Source organism: Hypanus sabinus, chromosome 2 (assembly GCF_030144855.1).
Source record: "Hypanus sabinus isolate sHypSab1 chromosome 2, sHypSab1.hap1, whole genome shotgun sequence".
Lineage (NCBI taxonomy): Eukaryota > Metazoa > Chordata > Chondrichthyes > Myliobatiformes > Dasyatidae > Hypanus > Hypanus sabinus.
The window spans coordinates 190445916-190464595 of NC_082707.1; the positions used below are offsets into that span (position 1 = coordinate 190445916).

Consider the following 18680-nt stretch of genomic DNA (forward strand, 5'->3'; position numbering starts at 1 on the left):
ATGTACTATAATCAATATTTTCTTCCTCCTTTGGGCAGAGAGTTCCAAATTTACACCCCCAGTTGAAAAATATATATTCAATTCCCATCTCTAATCTGTCCATAAGTTGTCTTAAATCTGCCCCCTAGTTATTAAACACAATTAAAAGGAAGTGATTCTCCATTATGGTTCATTCAAGGACCTATATAATTATATACATCTTCACTGAAATCTCCTTTCAATCATCTTTGTTCTAAAGAAAAGGGTTCAGGAATAGCTACTTTCCCCTCAGCAGTAGAATTCAGCACGCCTAACAGCACCCTCACAAAGCCATAAAAGCAAATACAAAGACCATTTTAATGACTAGCATCATTTGATTTTTACATTAGCACTGTTTCTAACTACATAGACGTTGCCTGGTCTACTGAGTACTTCCAGTCTTCAGTACTTTTCTCAGAATCAGGTTTATTATCACTAGTATAGGTTGTGAAATTTGTCATAATGCAGCAGCAATGCTTTGCAATACATAATAATAAAAACTATAAATTACAATAAGAAATATATATTAATAGGTAATGCAAAAAGAGAGAAAAAAAGTAGTGAGGTATTGTTCATGGATTCAATATCCATTCAGAAATATGATGGCAGAGGGGAAGAAGCTATTCCTGGATTATTGAGTATGTGCCCGATGGTAGCAATGAGAAGAGGTGTCATTCTCATAATCTATGTATGCTTGAGTTTTAGAACTCTTCAATCTCCCTCATACTTAAGTCTTTGTTTTCACACACTCTCCTTCTCTTCCACTTTTGCTAAATTATATTTAAGTGTAGTGTAACAGTTGTTCCCCAAGTTTAGAATGTTTACTCACTTTGTACTTTGTTCCTTTTCATTATTGTGCTAAACCTCAAAAAAACTGTGATTACTGCCTTCAGAATGTTCTTCTCCTGCTACCACTTCCACAGCCCAGGTTCAAATCTAGATTTGTTCTGTCCTGTTGTGCTGATTTTAAAATGTTCTGCTGAATATACTTTGAGAACTCTGCAACTTCTACATCTTTGAGTCCAGGTTAATATTAGGGTAATTGAAATTTTCTACCTTTCTATTTTCACTTTCTGAAATTTGTTACATGCTTAAATGTTTTGCCCTGCTCTGACTATTTGTTAGCCAAATATGCACATCCAGCATGATGGATTTTCTGTGCTCTTTTTTTAACCATTATTACCTCATCTTGGTTCTTTCAAGTTATATTCCCCATCATCACAACTATTTTCTTATACAAAGTTGCTGCCTGTCCCAGCCCTTTTTAAAGTCCACAATCAAAAATGTTGTGCATTTCTGCCCTCCTTTAAGCCATGTTTCTATAATAGTCACAATATATTCTCCTGTACCTATCAGCCTTCCTAGTTTCTTTGCATTAAGGTGTCATACAAGTGCAATACAATTTCTCTTCCACCATAACAGAACTCTACTTCTATAGGAACGTGGAGGGTTTTCATATTGAGGACACCGAAATCGATGATTTAAATATATAAGGTGTATGAACACATGGGGGAAACTTGACCTTCACCCACACTTCCTCAACTTTTAGTGCAGCTGTTTAGATATTGTTCCTTGATGCCATGTTATTCCTGTAGCTGGCAGATTAGATATGACAGAGGGGTAGGATCCGTTACTGATGTGCCGTCAACATTATGGTATTGAGGGCTCAGATAGCCTGCATGCATTGATTGAGACATCATCTGAGGGTAAAGAATGAAACCTTCCACCGTTCATCAACACTTTAATTTTTACACCATTAGAATCCACACTCTCACTGTCAACATGTAGAAATGCTGAGAATAGCTCAGAAAAAATAATCAATAGTAAGAGGAAATATTGTCACTTGACCTTCTTGGCATGAAATGGTAAAGTACCAAAGTAATATTGAAACAGTTTTCACAAACACTTTGATTTTCCTATTATCCAATATCAATTCTTCATCAATTTATGAAATCAGAATCAGATTTATTATCACGGATGTGAAATTTGTTGTTTTGCCAGAGCAGTGCAGTGCAGATATGTAAAATAATAACAGATTACAAAAATAAGTAAACAGTGTAATAAGAAAAGTAATCATGAGATTCTTTTCAACACAAATTGGTGGTGGTAATATGGATATTGAGGAGGGTCATATTAGACTACAGAATGATACTGATTGAACACTAGAGATTTTGCAGATGCTGAAAATCCAGAGCAACACACAAAATGCGGGAGGAATAAACCATTAACATTTCAGGCTAAGACCCTTCATCGGGACTACTTTATCAAGATTAATGGTGAAAATCAATGGTATTGATTAAGCTCTTAAGTTAGGCATGGAAATGACAGATAGAATTAATCCTGATAGGTGTGATGTGATGCATTTTGGGCGAGGGAGGTCTAGTAAGAATTAGGCATATACTATGAATGGAAAGGCCTTTGAGAATATTATGAAACTTAAGATGAGCAAGTCCAAATATCCCTGAAGAACGCTGCCTTGGTAGTTGGTGTGATGAAGAAGGCATTTGGGATTCTCACTTTCATTAGCTGTGGCTTAAAAAATAAGAATAGCAGTCTCAGCCTGAAACAATTGACCATTTGTTCCCCTCCATAGATGCTGTCTGACTTGCTGAGTTCCTCCAGTATTTCATGTATGTTGCTCATGGTTTCCAGCATCTGCAAAATTTCTTGTGTTTAACAATAGGGAGTTTTCATACAACTGTATGAAACATTGATTAACCCAAAGCTGGAGTGGTTTGTACAGTTTTGGTCAAGAGGATGTAAACACAGAAGAGCTTCCTGAAGATATTGCTAGGGATAGAATGATTCAGTTGTAAGCAAAAGGTAGATAAGCAGTTATTATCCTTGCAGCAGAGAAGCCTGAGGGTTAGATGTGATATGAGATAAAACCATGCATGGATAGGTACAAAGAACCATTTTTGCACAGAGAAACATAGAAAACCTACAGCGCAATACAGGCCCTTCAGCCCATGATGCCGCTCCTATCCAGGAGACTCTTAAAAGACCCTGTCGTATCTGCCTCCACCACCGTCGCTGGCAGCCCATTCCACACACTCAACACCCTCTGTGTAGAAAAAAAGCTTGCCCCTGACATCTCTGTACCTACTTTCAAGCACCTTAAAACTGTGCCCTCTCGTGTTAGCCATTTCAGCCCTAGGAAAATGCCTCTGGCTATCCACACGATCGATGCCTCTCATCCTCCATTGCTCCAAGGACAAAAGGCCAAGTTCACTTAACCTATTCTCATAGGGCATGCTTCCCGATCCAGGCAACATCCTTGTAAATCTCCTCTGCAGCCTTTCTATAGTTTCCACAATCCTTCCTGTAGTGAGGTGTCCAGAATTGAGCACAGTACTCCAAGTGAGGTCTGACGAGGGTCCTAGGAAGCTGTAACATTACTTCTCAGCTCTTAAACTCAGTCCCATGGTTGATGAAGACCAATGCACTGTATGCCTTCTTAACCACACAGTCAACCTGTGCAACAGGTGAGTGTCCTGTGGACTTAGACCCCAAGGTCCCTCTGATCCTCCACATTGCCAGGCGTCTTACCACATGACAGAGGTATCTAAGACTAGATAACATAGGTTTAAATTGACAAGCAAACAATAAGAGGTTTAAGGGGATCTGAAGATTTTTTTTACTCAAAGGGTGATTGGAATCTAGAAGACACTACCTGAGAAGCATTCATTCAAATACTCCCAGAAAATTATTGAAATATCTGAAAGAGCACTTGATTTGCCAAGTGCCCATGGGCTCTTAACCTAGTTCTGGTAAATGGAATTAGTATAGATACATACTTGGTGATCAGCCTGGGCAAAGAAGGTGGAAGGAAGGACTTGATGCTTTGCTGCAATGGCATGGGAGGCCATTTGGCTCATCTTGTACATACCAGTCAGAAAAGAGTTACCAAAGCTAATCTCATGATTCATCACCAGGTGCACAAATCTCCCAAATCATGCAAATATTTTTTAAACACATTGAAGTTTTCTGCAGTTGTTATGGGTAGTGGGTTCCAGAGTCCTACTAACCTCAGAGCACATTTTCCTTCTGATCCTTTGCCAATTACTTTAAATGTAAGTACATTTAAAAATATTTTTAGCACAAATTTTCTAATTTTAATTGAGACCAAGATGTTGCATCATTTCAAGTTACCCAGTCATTTAACCCTATAAACTTAGAACAGTAGATTCTTAGAACAGTAGAGATACTTGTACAAACATTAATGTTATACAGTGTGAAGTAAGATGATTTAAGAAGAGAGGACAGGAGTCCAGTATTTGGTCCTTCAGTCCTTTCCACCAGTCAATTCTATCATAGATCATCTGCATCTTTACTCCACGTGCCCACTTGGCTCTAACTCCACCAGTGTTCAAGTAAAATGCAATCAAGATCAATTCTGACATTTTCAATTGTCTCATCTAGTTCCAGATTTGCTCTCTTCAAAGTGTCTCCTGATTTCTTTTATGAATAGCATAGCACTGTTTTTAAAAGATTGGATTTATTTGTCACGTGCACATGGAAGCCCTCGGTGAAATTTATCTTTTCCATCATATCAAATTAGAGAGGATTGTGCTGGGCAGCCCACAAGTATTCATATTTCCGGTGCCAACATTGCATGCCCACAACTCACTAACCCTTTGGGGTGTGGGAGGAAGCCAGAGCATCTGGAGGAAACCCACACAGCCACAGGGAGAACACACAGACTCCTTATAGGCAGCTCCAGGATTTGAATGCTGATCAGTGATGGCCGGCACTGTAAGGGGATGTGCTAACTGTTACGCTACTGTGCCACCCAGAGATTATGTTAAAACAACAAAAGATTCTGCTGTTTTGTTCTTAGCTCCCAGTGGAAATATTTTCCCTCTACGTCCACATTTCAAAACGTTTAATTACCTTAAGCACCTCAGCTTGACAACCATTTTCTCTATTTATGAGAATACAATATTAAATAATTCTGCAGTTGCTTCAATTATTTGCCATCTGCCCAATTGCGTTAATAATTTGAGATCATAGTGTAACTTTTCTTTTCCTCTTCAGGTTCTGATTGCTCCCCTTAATGCAGCCTCTGTCAGCGCTAAAGATGTCTGTAAAGTGGGACTGCAGCCAGTTAGCAAGTGGAAAGCATATACTTTAGCTGGGTATCCAGGTAATGTACATCATGCAACCTGAGGAGATTACAACTCTATCATTTTCAATGAAATATGAATAGAACCACTGTGAGTATTGCTTAGAATGGTGACCAGTGTCTTAATCTGTCAGTGGAGAGCCATCTGTTTGCAGATTGAAAATATTCTTGGTATTGTACTGCACAGAAGGAGACCATTTGGCCTATTGTGCCTGAAGTGGTTCTTTGAAAGCTGGGAACTACATTTTACAATAATGCGCCGAGCACTTGAACGAAGCTGGTTAGGGTCAAGCACCACTGCTCTGGGAATAGCAAGCGGTTGACTTGGTTGTCTGCAGGTAGAATAAGCTACAATCAGTTAAGCTGATCTGACAGTAGATTAAGTGCAGATACTTTTTTTTCTGCATCTACTATGGAGAATGGCTATCTTCAACTAATCCTTTTTTTAAGTCTCTCATTTTATATCATGTTAATGCTCCATCAGAGATTTAACTTCGTACTTTCCAGATGGCTGAGCCTGTCTTGTCATTTATGATGTCACCATAGAATCTGGGGCATTCACACTTTTATTTCCTTATTATTCAGGATCTTAGCTGAAAATTTATTACTACTGAGTTTTACTTTCTAATCTCAAAATATTAATATGTTTTTATGAACTAAAGGGTTGATTATTCCAACACTATTGCAGATGGTTTCCCATATCTACTCTCTATAAACCCAGTCTTCCAAATAGCAAAATGTACGTAACATTTATTTTCCAAGAAGACAAAACTATTGACTGGATTTGTAATTTTAGCCATTTATAAAGTATTAATAGTGTTGTTGTGGTTTGTAAGTCTGCTTGAGCTTTGTATGTTTTCCCTCATTTTAAAATTCTGCTTTACAAATACTGAATCAAAGGCCTCTTATCTCTAGCAGATAATTTATAGAGAGTGCAGCAGCATCTGCCTGGAAGCAGCAAATAGCTTCTGATCCCCTAGAACCTTGAAAAACTCCAATGAATGCTTTTAAATGTGAAAGATTTCTCATGCAAGAATGGATGATGATGAAAATCAAAATTTGTAATGTCAGGAGAGAAGTATGTATCTGAACTTGTACAGTAGGGTATGAGCTGATATTTATTAATAACAGGGTAACAAAATGTGTAATGGCTGCACTGGGTCAGAGCAGAAATAAAATACCTTTCCCTAGTATAGATTGCCTTTGTCTTAATATAGATTTTTTTTGCCAATGTTAATTTGGCAAGGCAGAAATTTTTCAGCACTAAATTTTCTCCAGTAAACTTTCCAGTACACTTTCTCTAGGATGTTCTCTGATGTAACCTGGGGTCTTCAGGTACTTCGGGTCTTTCAACATCAGGCACCCTCACCCCAGCGACACAGCCAAGGTTGACCAGGCCCCATTTTATGTCGCAACAGCATTGGTCCACAGGACACACCCCTTGATCCATAGCTATCTGGAGGCACAGTCAACAGCCTCTGTGATGGTTCTGATGGCTCTTCTCTTTGTAGCTCCCTGCCAAAGGGAGTAGGGTCTGCAGAGCAAGCGACCAGCAAAACCTGTACACCCTCCTCAATAGGCTTGCAATGTGCCTTCCACCCCTGTCTCTGGCATTGCTATACTAGTTCCTGATATTTGGCCTTCATACACTCAAACGCTCCTCAATCCAGTCTTCCCAAAGAACTGTTGGTTCTACCATGACCACTTGCTTCAAGGTTTCTGACAGAATGATCATGTCAGGCCTCGGTGATGATGATGATAGTAAGGGAAATTTAGTTGCTTGCCAAGATCGACTTTCAGTTGCCAGTCAGACACCGTGGCGAGCAAGTCTGCTGGTGATCTGGACTGAAACTGTGGTTGGTCTCCAACTTTGACAAAGGCTTTCTGGGTTGGTGAAGGTGCTTACTGTTGTTAATAACAGAGGAGATATTTTCTGCCACTGCCTTCAGTACCTGGTCATGGCACCAGCGGTAGTGGCCTTCTCCCAGAGCCTTTGCCCAGCTGCTGGGTATGTGTTCAGGACCCCTCTGCCAGGGCAGAGAGGACATAAAGATGCCTCACTTTTGCCCCAACATAAAGCTTCATTGGATCAGGCAGGACAGCATACACAGAATTTGATGCACTGGTGTTTTACCTGCCAGATGCTGGACCAGGTGATCTCCCTCTTCAGTGCACCGTCCCATCTTGTCCAAGCTCCCTGCTGCCTCATTCCTACCTTATTGGTGGTACACACTTCCTCATCAGCTGCTCACACCTCTTCCTGGACTATTTTGCATCTGTTCTGGCGCCTATCAAAGTGGTTTGAAGAGAAGCTGCCCAGCCCTACTTGACCAGTAGACACAGTAAAAACATCTCTTGCTGTGCCTGAAACTGGACAAATTTAAAAATGCATTGTCATTCAAAAGAAAGCTTTACCTACCATGTACTTAAAAAAAATTATTTGGAGATACAACACAGATTTGGCTCTTGCATCCCAACAAGTTGCACTGTGCAGCAACCCACCCGTTTAACACCACCCTAATCTCAGGACAATTTACATTGACCAATTAACCTACTAACCTGTATTGTGTGGGGAAACTGGAGCTCCTAGAAGAAACCCACAGGAAGGGTTCACAGGAAGGGTATTGAAACTTCTCACAGAGGACACCAAAATTGATCTCTGAACTCCAGAACACCCCCCATTTGTAATAATATCACACTAACCACTATGCTACTGTGGCACCCCATGAAGCCCGCCTGTTGTGCATGAATTTTGATGTCTTGCAAAGTCCTGCATACCCATATTCTTACAAGATAGATCAGAGCTTTATAACTATTATACTGTTTCATAACAAAGTAATGCCAGAAAACTTTTGAGCACTCATTGTCTTGAAAAAAAAAGTCATCAATAGCCAGGCCAGAGGAAGTACAGTTGCAAGAGTTTGTGAATCCTTTGCAATTCCCTGGTTTTCTGCATTATTCATTAAATTTGGCAATTATAGACAAACTCAATCTGCCTAAACTAATAAAACACAAGTGCATGTAATTTTCATGACTTTATTGAACACTTTTATTGCTGGTGAGATTGCTGTGCTACGGAGAGGGAAACTGCCTTTTTGTCGCTGGTGAAATTGTTCTACAAAAAGGAAGAATGTTGCCTGGGTTTTCTGCATTTTGGATGTGGACTTGAACTGTGGATTTTTTTCAGCTGATTTTTTTTTTGTATTCTGTGCTTTTCGCCCGATCTTTCTCTTTTTGTGTGCGTGGGATGGGGATTTGGAGGGGATGGGGTCGATGTGCCTGTTCCATTTTTTTATGTTTTTGTGCAGGGAGGAGAGACTTGGAGTTGATGATCATTCCGTCTTTCCTTTCTTCCTTGGTTTCATGACCATCTGGAAAAAAAGAATTTCAGAGTTGTATAGTTTGATAATAACTGAACCATTGATCTTTGAAATTGTTTAATCATTCACCGTACAGGCTGGAAAAAGTATGTGAACCCTGTATTTAATAACTGGTAGAACCTCCTTTAGTAGCAACGGCCTCCACCAAACACTTCCTGTGCTGCTCAACAGCAAGGAGGAATTTTGGACCATTCCTCCATACAAAACTGTTTCGGTTCATCAATATTTCTGGGATACCAGGAATGAACAGCCCTCTTCAGGTAATGCCGCAGCACCTCAATCAGGTTAAAGTCTGAACTCTGAATTGTCAGTTCCAAGCACATATCATTGTAGTGTTGCATAATCCAAATTCTATTAAGTTTTGGGTGTCGGTCCACTATCCTGACATACTCCTGTAAAATGTCTTCATATGATTTTGAATTCATTGTTCCCTCAACAATTACAAGCTGTCCAGGCCCTGAGGCAGCAAAGCAGCCCTAAACCATGATGCTCCTTCCACTATGCTTCACAGTTTGGATGAGGTTTTGGTGTTGATGTGCAGTGCCCTTTTCCCTTCACAAACATAGCAAAATGTATTTCTGCAAATAAGTTCAACTTTTGTCTCATCTGTCCACATTGCCCCAGAGGTATTGTGGAACATCCAGGTGGTGTTTTACAAACTTGAGACAAGCAACAATGGTTTTTGGAGAGCAGTCCGTGGTGTACTTCCATGAGCACCATTCTTTTTCAGTAATTTTCTTATAGTGGACACAGGAACACAGACTTTAACAAGTTCTAAAGATTTCTGCAGGTCTTCTGCTGTTGCCCTTGTGTTCCTTTTCACCTCCTTCAGCATTGCAAATTGTGCTCTCTGTGTGATCATTGCAGGATACCCACTCCTCAGGAGAGTAGCAACGGTACTGAGCTTCCTCCATTTGTAGACAATTTCTCTTACTGTGAAGCTTTGCCAGCTTCATGCACCTCCACAATTCTTCTTCTAAGGTTCTCTGAAGGTTGTTTTGATTCAAGCATGGTCCACATAACTTGACCTTTCTTGAGAAGAGCAAGCTCTGTCAGTAACCTGATTTTGTGCATCTTTCTAATAGGGCAGGGCACCTCAACAACCCACACCTCCAATCTCATCTCATTAATTGGAACACCAGGCTCCAAATAGGTTTTGTAGAAGGCACTACCTTAAAGGTTCATATACTTTTCTTGAACCTAGACTGTGATTGTTTAAATGGTGTACTCAGTATTGACGAGAAGAAATACAATTGTTTGTGTGTTATTAGTTTAAGCAGATTTTATTTGCCTATTATTGTGACTTAGACGAAGATGTGAGTGATTAATGCCGAAAAACAGGTAATTGCAAGTGGTTCACAAACTTTTACTTGCAAATGTGCTAGCTCCTTGGGCTTTGGTTAACTCTTCTTGTGTTTGATTTACAGATACAAAATACTCTTGATATAGATGTGTTATCTGAAAGTATTTTGCTGCAAGTTATTTGACTGATCCTTTGCTTAGGATTCATGTTCATTACGGATCCCTTTCTTCCTGGATGGCAGCGTTACTGGGCCAAGCAGTGTTTGAAAACCTACCCTCAGAAACCAAATGTTTGCAACTTAGACCTGCACATGTCACCAGAGGAAACTAAGGATATATGGGAGCGGAGCAGAGAACAGCTAAGGTAAGTGCACCGGATATTAATTGATAAGCCTTGTTTCCCACCTGCCAGCTTCACCTTATCCCAAATCTATACCATTGTAGTTGGCCTCCACAAAACATCAAATTTCCTGACACATTTCAGTGATAATACACCTGATTGTGATTCTTATTCAACTCTCTAGAAACATGAGTCTTCCAACCACTGACCTGGCCAACTTTTTACCATGTTGTAAACACCTGTCATCTCAGTTCACTGGCTCCCAATGCCTTTACATTAAAATTAGTTTTATTCTTCTTTCATGGCCTCAATATCTATATTCTCCTCCAGTACTGCAGCCCATCATGCTGTGCTAATTCTGCCTCTTGATCATCCCCAAATTTAACCATTCTTCCATTCATGGCGAGGCGTTTAGCTGCTTGGACCACTTAACAATGGAATTGTTTTTCTCTGTAAGCATCTCGTGTTGTCTGTCTTTTTCCTCTTATAAAGACACAATTTTCATGACACTTTTAGTCGCCTTCCCCTTCATCTCCTTGGTGCAACTTGTTATAGAAACATAGAAAACATACAGCATAATGCAGGCCCTTCAGCCCACAATCCTATGCCCAACATGTACTTATTTAGAAATTACCTAAGGTTACCCATAGCCCTGTATTTTTCTAAGCTCCTTGTACCAATCCAGGAGTCTTTTAAAAGACCCTATCGTATCCACCTCCACCACCTTCAGCGGCAGCCCATTCCACTCACTCACCATTCTCTGCATAAAAAATTTACCCCTGACATCTCTATACCTACTTCCAAGCACCTTAAAACAGAGCCTTCTCGTGCTTGTCATTTCAGCCCCGGGAAAAAGCCTCTGACTATCCACACGATGAATGCCTGTAATTATCTTGTACACCTCTATCAGGTCACCTTTCCTCTGTCGCTCCAAGGAAAAAAGGCCGAGTTCACTTAACCTTTTCTCATAAGGCATGCTCCCCAATCCCGGCAACATCCTTGTAAATCTCCTCTGCACCCTCTCTAAAGTTTCCACTTCCTTCCTGTAGTGAAGTGACCAGTACTGAGCGCAGTACTCCAAGTGGGGTCTGACCAGGGTCCTATATAGCTGTAACATTAGCTCTCGGCTCTTAAACTCAATCCCACGGTTGATGGAGGTTAATGCCTCATATACCTTCTTAACCACAGAGTCAACCTGCGCAATACCTTTATGTGTCCTATGGACTCAGATCCCAAGATCCCTCTGATCCTCCATGCTGCCAAGAGTCTTACAATTAATACTATATTCTGCCATCATATTTGACCTACCAAAATGAACCACCTCACACTTATCTGGGTTGAACTCCATCTGCCACTTCTCAGCCCAGTTTTGCATCCTATCAATGTCCGTTGTAACCTCTGACAGCGCTCCACACTGTCCACAACACCTCCAATGTTTGTGTCATCAGCAGATTTATTAATCCATCCCTCCACTTCCTCATCCAGGTCATTTATAAAAATCATGAAGAGAAGGGGTCCCAGAACAGATGCCTGAGACACACCTCTAGTCACTGGCCTCCATGCAGAATATGACCCATCTACAGCCACTCTTTCAACAAGTACAAAAGCTGGATGAACTTAGCAGGTCGGGCAGTATCCGTTGACATGAGCAGTCAGCGTTTCAGGCTGAGACCCTTTGTCGGGACTCAGGACAAAGGGTCTCGGCCCGAAATGTTGACTGCTCATTTCAATGGATGCTGCCCAACCTGCTGAGTTCATCCAGCTTTTGTATATGTTGACTTGACCACAGCATCTGCAGTGTACTTTGTGTTTACAGCCACTCTTTGCCTTCTGTGAACAGGCCAGTTCTGGATCCACAAAGCAAGGTCCCCTTGGATCCTATGCCTCCTTACTTTCTCAATAAGCCGTACGTGGGGTACATTATCAAATGCCTTGTTAAAGTCCATATACATTACATCTACTGCTCTACCTTCATCAATGTGTTTAGTCACATCCTCAAAAAATTCAATCAGGCTCATAAGGCACGACCTGCCTTTGACAAAGCCATGCTGACTGCTCCTAATCATATTATGCCTATCCAAATGTTCATAAATCCTGCCTCTCAGGATCTTTTCCATCACTTTACCAACCACTGAAGTAAGACTCACTGGTCTATAATTTCCTGGGCTATCTCTACTCCCTTTCTTGAAAAAGGGAACAACATCTGCAACCCTCCAATCCTCCAGAACCTCTCCCGTCCCCATTGATGATCTGGAAATCTGAATCCCTGTCCCCCTGCTCAAATCCCTCAGCCACGCATTCATCCTCCACCTCACTCTATTCCTATACTCACTGTCGAGTGGCACAGACCCTAATCCCAAAATTACTACCTTTGAGGTCCTGCTTCTCAACTTCCTTCATAACTCCCTGTAGTCTGTTTTCAGGACCTCCTTCCTTTTCCTTATGCATTGGTACCAATATGTACCACGACCTCTTGCTGGTCACCTTCATGATATCGTGAACGCGATCAGAAACATCCTGACCCTGGCACCTGGGAGGCAAACTACCATCCACGTTTCTTTCCTGCGTCCACAGAATCACCTGTCTGACCCCTTAACTATAGAATCCCCTATTACTGCTGCATTCTTCCTTTCCCTACCCTTCTGAGCCACAGGATCGGCCTCTGTGCCAGAGGCATAGCCACTGTTGCTTCCCTCAGGTAGGCCATCCCTCCCCCCCACCAACAGTACTCAAACAGGAGTACTTATTGTTAAGGGGAACAGCCACCAGGATACTCTCCAGTATATGCCTCGTGCCCTTCCTGACTGTAACCCACTTATCTGTCTCCCAAGGTCCCGGTGTGACTACTTACCTATAGCTCCTCTCTATCACCTCCTCATTTTCCCTGACTAGAGGAAGGTTATCGAGCTGCAGCTCCAGGACCCTAACCAGGTCCTTAAAGGAGCTGCAGTTCGACACACCCGGCGCAGATGAGGCCTTCTGGGAGGCTGGGGGTCTTCCGGACTTCCCACATCTGGCAGCCTGTACCGGCCTTAAAAGGCCTTCCTGTTTCTGTTCTTCACAGGTAACCTACCTTGCCTCAACCCATTATCGCCAAAGCCCTCGTACTCTGTCTCGCTCTACTCTGGCGCCCATTCTGTAAAGCTTTCTCCTTTTAAGCTTCACGCCAGTCTAACTCGCTGACTTCCATGCAGTTGTGCAGTTGCCTTTGCTGAATAGTTATCAATTACTGTTTGACAATTCTCTTGCAGAATACTTTTGAGAAGTTTCCCTTTCAATGGCATTGTCATGTAAATAGAAATAGCTTTTTGACCATACCAATCAAAAGATTCAGAAGAGTTCCTTAAGGTTATTATAATCAGGGATGGAAGTGGGGATAAGCTTCTACTACCTATTAGAATCAGAATCAGGTTTATTATCACTGGCATGTGAGGTGAAATTTGTTAACTTAGCAGCCACAGTTCAATGCAATACATAATATAGAAGAGAAAAAAAAAATAAAAATAATAATAAATTAATAAGTAAATCAATTACAGTATACATATATTGAGTATTTTAAAAAGTGCAAAAAGCAGAAATACTGTATATTAATAAAGTGAGGTAGTGTCCAAGGGTTCAATGTCCATTTAAGAATCAGTTGGCAGAGGGGAAGAAGCTATTCCTGAGATGCTGAGTGTGTGCCTTCAGGCTTCTGTACCTCCTACCTGATGGTAACAGTGGAAAAAGGGCATGCGCTGGGTGCTGGAAGCTGCCTTTCTGAGACACTGCTCCCTGAAATTGTCCTGAGTACTTTGTCAGCTGATACCCAAGATGGAGCTGACTAGATTTACAGCCCTCTGCAGCTTCTTTTGGTCCTGTGCAGTGGCCCACCCCCCATACCAGACAGTGATGCAGCCTGTCAGGATGCTTTCCATGGTACATCTATCGACGTTTTTGAGTGTATTTGTTGACATGCCAAATCTCTTCAAACTCCTAGTGAAGTATAGCCGCTGTACTGCCTTTTTCATAACTACATCAATATGTTGGGACCATGTTAGATCGTCAGAGATCTTGACAACCAGGAACTTGAAACTGCTCACTCTCTCCACAGTGAGGATTGGTATGTGTTCACGCGAGGAAATCTGCAGATGCTGGAAATTCAAGCAACACAGCAGGCCAGGCAGCATCTATAGGAAGGAGTACAGTCGACGTTTTGGGCTGAGTCCTGACGAAGGGTCTCGGCCCGAAACATCGACTGTACTTCCTCCTATAGATGCTGCCTGGCCTGCTGCGTTCCACCAGCATTTTGTGTCTGTTGCTTGGTATATGTTCCTTCGTCTTACCCCTCCTGAAGTCTACAGTCAGCTCTTTCGTCTTACTGATATCAAGTGCCAGGTTGTTGCTGCAGCACCACTCCACTAGTTGGCATATCTGACTCCTGTACACCCTCTCGTCACCACCTGAGATTCTACCAACAATGGTGCATCATCAGCACATTTATAAATGGTATTTGAGCTATGCCTATATAGAGCCATATAGTGTATATAGAGAGTAGAGCAGTGAGCTAAGCACACACCCCTGAGGTGCTCCAGTGTTGATCATCAGCAAGGAGGATTTGTTATCACCAATCCACACAGATGGTGGTCTTCCGGTTAGGAAGCTGAGGATTCAATTGTAGAGGGAGTTACAGAGGTCCAAGTTCTGCAAATTCTCAATCGGGATTGTGGGAATGATGGTATTAAACGCTGAGCTATAGTTGATGAACAGCATCCTGATGTAGGTGTTTGTGTTGTCCAGGTGGTCTAAAGCTGCATGGAGAGCCATTGAGATTGCATCTGCTGTTGACCTATCGCGACAATAGGCAAATTGCATTGTGTCCAGGCCCTTGCTGGGGCAGGAGTTCAGTCTAGTCACAGGCAATAGTCATTAAGGCAGCTCACTTTATTCTTCTTAGGCATTGGTATAATTGTTGTCTTTTTGAAGTAAGTGGAAACTTCTGCCCATAGCAGTTAGAGGCTGAAAATGTCCTTGAATGTTTGCGCTAGTTGGTTGGCATAGGTTTTCAGAACCTTACCAAGTACTCCATTGGGACCTTCTGCCTTGCGAGGGTTCACTCTCTTTAAAGACAGTGTAACACCAGCCTCTGAGACAGAGATCACAAGGTCATCAGGTGCAGCAGAGATCTTCACAAATGTAATTTTGTTCTCCCTTTCAAATTGTGCATAGAAAGTATTGAGTTCATCTGGTAGTGAAGCATTGCTGCCATTCATGCTATTGGGTTTCGCTTTGTAGGAAATAATGTCGTGCAATCTGTGCCAGAGTTGATGTGCATCTGATGCCAGCTCCAACCTCATTCAAAATTGTCTCTTCACCCTTAAAATAACCCTCCGCAAATCATACCTGGATTTCTGGTACAGGCCTGGATCGCTAGACATAAATGCCGCAGATCTAGCCTTCAGCAGATGACGTACCTGCCAGTTCATCCTCAGCTTTTGTTTTGGGAATGTGCGGTAAGTCTTTGTGGGCACACACTCATCCACACAGGTTTTAATGAAGTCAGTAACAACTGCAGCATACTCAGCTAGTTTCGAAGATGAATCCCTGACTATAGTCCAGTCTACCAATTCAAAGCAGTCCTGTAGGCACTCCTGTGCTTTCCTTGTCCAAACCTTTTTGGTCCTCACTACTGCTGCTGCAGTCTTCAGTCTCTGCCTATACTTGGGGAGTAGGAGTACAGCCAGGTGATCAGACTTCCCAAAGTGAGGGCATGGAATAGCACTGTAGCCATTTTTGATAGTGGTGTAGCAATGTTCCAGTGTGTTGTTTCCACTGGTGTTGCAAGTGATCTGTTGATGGTAATTGCTTAGTGATTTTTTTCAAGACTGGCCTGGTTAAAATCTCCCTAAACAATGGTGAAGGCGTTAGAGTGCACTGTTTCGTGCATGTTGATCCCTTTGCTCAGATCATCTAAAGCGTGCTTGATATTAGCCTGAGGTGGAATGTGCACTGCTACCAAAATGATCCCAGAGAACTCCTGTGGTAAGTAAAAAGGAAGGCACTTTACCACTAGATATTCCAGGTCTGGTGAGCAGCATTGGGACAGCACTGATATATTTGTGCACCAAGAAGAGTTGATCATGAGGCATACTCCTCCACCTCTGCTTTGGAAAAAATCTATAGATATATCCTGACCATGTATAGTAAACCCATCTATCTGAATTGCTGCATCCAGTACAGAAGGAGTTAACCAGGATTCCGTGAAACAAAGGACACACGCAGTCCTCATGTCCCTCTGATTCAGCACTCTAGCACTGAGATCATCAATTTTATTCACCAGAGACTGTACATTTGCCAGCAAGATGGTCAGTATAGGGAGTTTAAAACACCCGTTTCCTTAAACACATTTGTAACCTCACTCTGCACCCATGTTTCCTCCGAGTTATCCTACATGGGTGCTTCCGACCACAATCAGTGTTGTTTCCATCAATTTTAAGCAGTGATAGTTTGTTTAAACACATTAAGACATCTTTGTTGACTGTACTGACCTTGGAAGCAGTTGTGCATCAGGCTGAAACTAGAATATTTAATAATGTCCATTGAGAGTACTGCTGCTACTCGAGTCGCGCTAAGGAGCTCTGGTGTGAACCTCAAATGGCCTCTGACAACTAAGTCCAGTGGAACCATTTCTACTAAAAGGAGAAGGGGCAAAGGCTTTGCCCCAGTCACTTCAGGCAAATGGTGCCCATCAGCTATGGTTGGCAGCTCATCTAGGAGAAGAACATTTCTGATCTCAAACCTCCACTGCCCTGCAGCTATACCCCATCATGGAGAAGGCTTCGGGAATAAACCCCCAGGGAAAATCGCTAGAGGTTGAGTTCAATGCTGACTGGCAACTTCTGCGACACTGCTGGTACCAAACTGTATGCCTCTGCCGTTTCTTGGGGTTAATCAGATGCGTGGAGAAGGAGAGCTTACTACATGGGCAACAGCTTACGTATCTAGGCAGCTAGACTGCAACATCTGTGGTCGACTCTGATCAACGGAGGCCTCTGAGTCAAAACATTCAGAAGGGTACTAAATGATTAGGGAGCTAGCTGTACAATGGAACAGAAAACCCTAATAAAGATATTCGCAACAAACTGAAAAGATGTTTATTATATTATCTTATTGCATCACTGTAAGATTGGGGTTTGATTCCCACCACTGTCTGTAGAAGGTTGTACATTCTCCCTGTGGCCACATGGGTTTCCACCCACATTCCATTGACATTAGGCTTAGTGAGTTATGCGCATGCTATGTTGGCGTCAGAAGTGCGGAGACATTTGTGGGCTATGCCAACGCAATCCTCACTGATTTAATTTCACGCCCACAGTACCTTTCATTGAATGTTTTGATGTATATGTGACAAATAAGGCTACTCTTTGAAACTTTTCTTTTTCCCTAGTACCCATACATTGGTTATCTGCAAACAGGCAACTTTAGTGCTCTCTGTTTTTATATCAGAACAGTTAATTTCCCAAGACCCTTTGTTCTAACAGCAAGTGAACGCTAGAAAACAAAAAAAAACTTAGCTCATAAGGATTGAGAAATTGCAATAGAAAGAGATCATCCATCAAACCAGTAAAGGGGAAGAGGTTGAAAGTGGGCATTATGTAGAGTAAGCTCTGCCAAAGAACACATGCTGTTTTCAATCCACCAGGCAGTTATTTGTCTGTGCCATAATTTGTTGTTAACATTGTGTTCTTGTAAAGTTCTTTAGTTAGAACCTATAACACGCATTCTATATGAATTGAAATCAGGCCAAATGAATTATACTTGGGGAATGGAAGTAGCAGACATTGGAAAATTGGAGCCTGAGTTTGAAGAACTGCAAAATGAGGAGCAACGAGAATAATGCTAAAAAGGTTTAGGACATATGCACATATTTCCCACAACACACATTGAGAGACAAGCACATCTCTTAAAAATAAATCCTCTACATAGATTAAAGCACTTTCATTAAATTATTCAACAATTTTAGTGCTTTTTCATGGCTTATAAGCCCAGCTGACTCCAAATAAAGCCACAGCCTGACTGCTCAGCATTCGGTGAAGCACATCAGAGCTCTGAAAAACTCATCACAGGCTGATTCTGTTTGTTGAGTCTATGTTCAATGACTGGGAAATAAAAATAATATATTGAAATAATACAACTGGTCCACTGGTACTAGTATTTATTTTATTATTGCTTCTCCAAATCTACCTATTTCTAAAAAAAAACATTTAGCACTTTAGTTGTTTCTATGGCTGGTTGAGTGTCTGGAGTAAATTACTGTTTTATGGTATAAGCATCTGAAGAGATATTCAGTTTTCAAAGCTCCAAGTAAATTTATTATCAAATTATGTATATGTCACCACATACTCCTGAGATTAATTTTTTTGCAGGCATTCACAGTCAAACAAAGAATTGCAGTAGAATTATTGACAGAACTACGCACAAAGACTGTCAGACACCCAAAAGAAGATAAGTTTTGCAAATTCAAAAAGAGATAATAAAT

The 18680-nt window shown here is 41.6% G+C and overlaps 1 protein-coding gene across 1 annotated transcript in view; it reads left to right on the forward strand.

Moving 5' to 3' along the window:
* alkbh1 (alkB homolog 1, histone H2A dioxygenase) overlaps positions 1-18680 on the forward strand; it is a 56207-nt gene that overhangs the window by 26072 nt on the left and 11455 nt on the right. Inside the window, exons 2-3 of the mRNA XM_059961660.1 lie at positions 5056-5164; positions 10027-10189. Of these exons, the coding sequence (XP_059817643.1) occupies positions 5056-5164; positions 10027-10189 (272 nt within the window). The remainder of the gene's footprint in view (positions 1-5055; positions 5165-10026; positions 10190-18680) is intronic.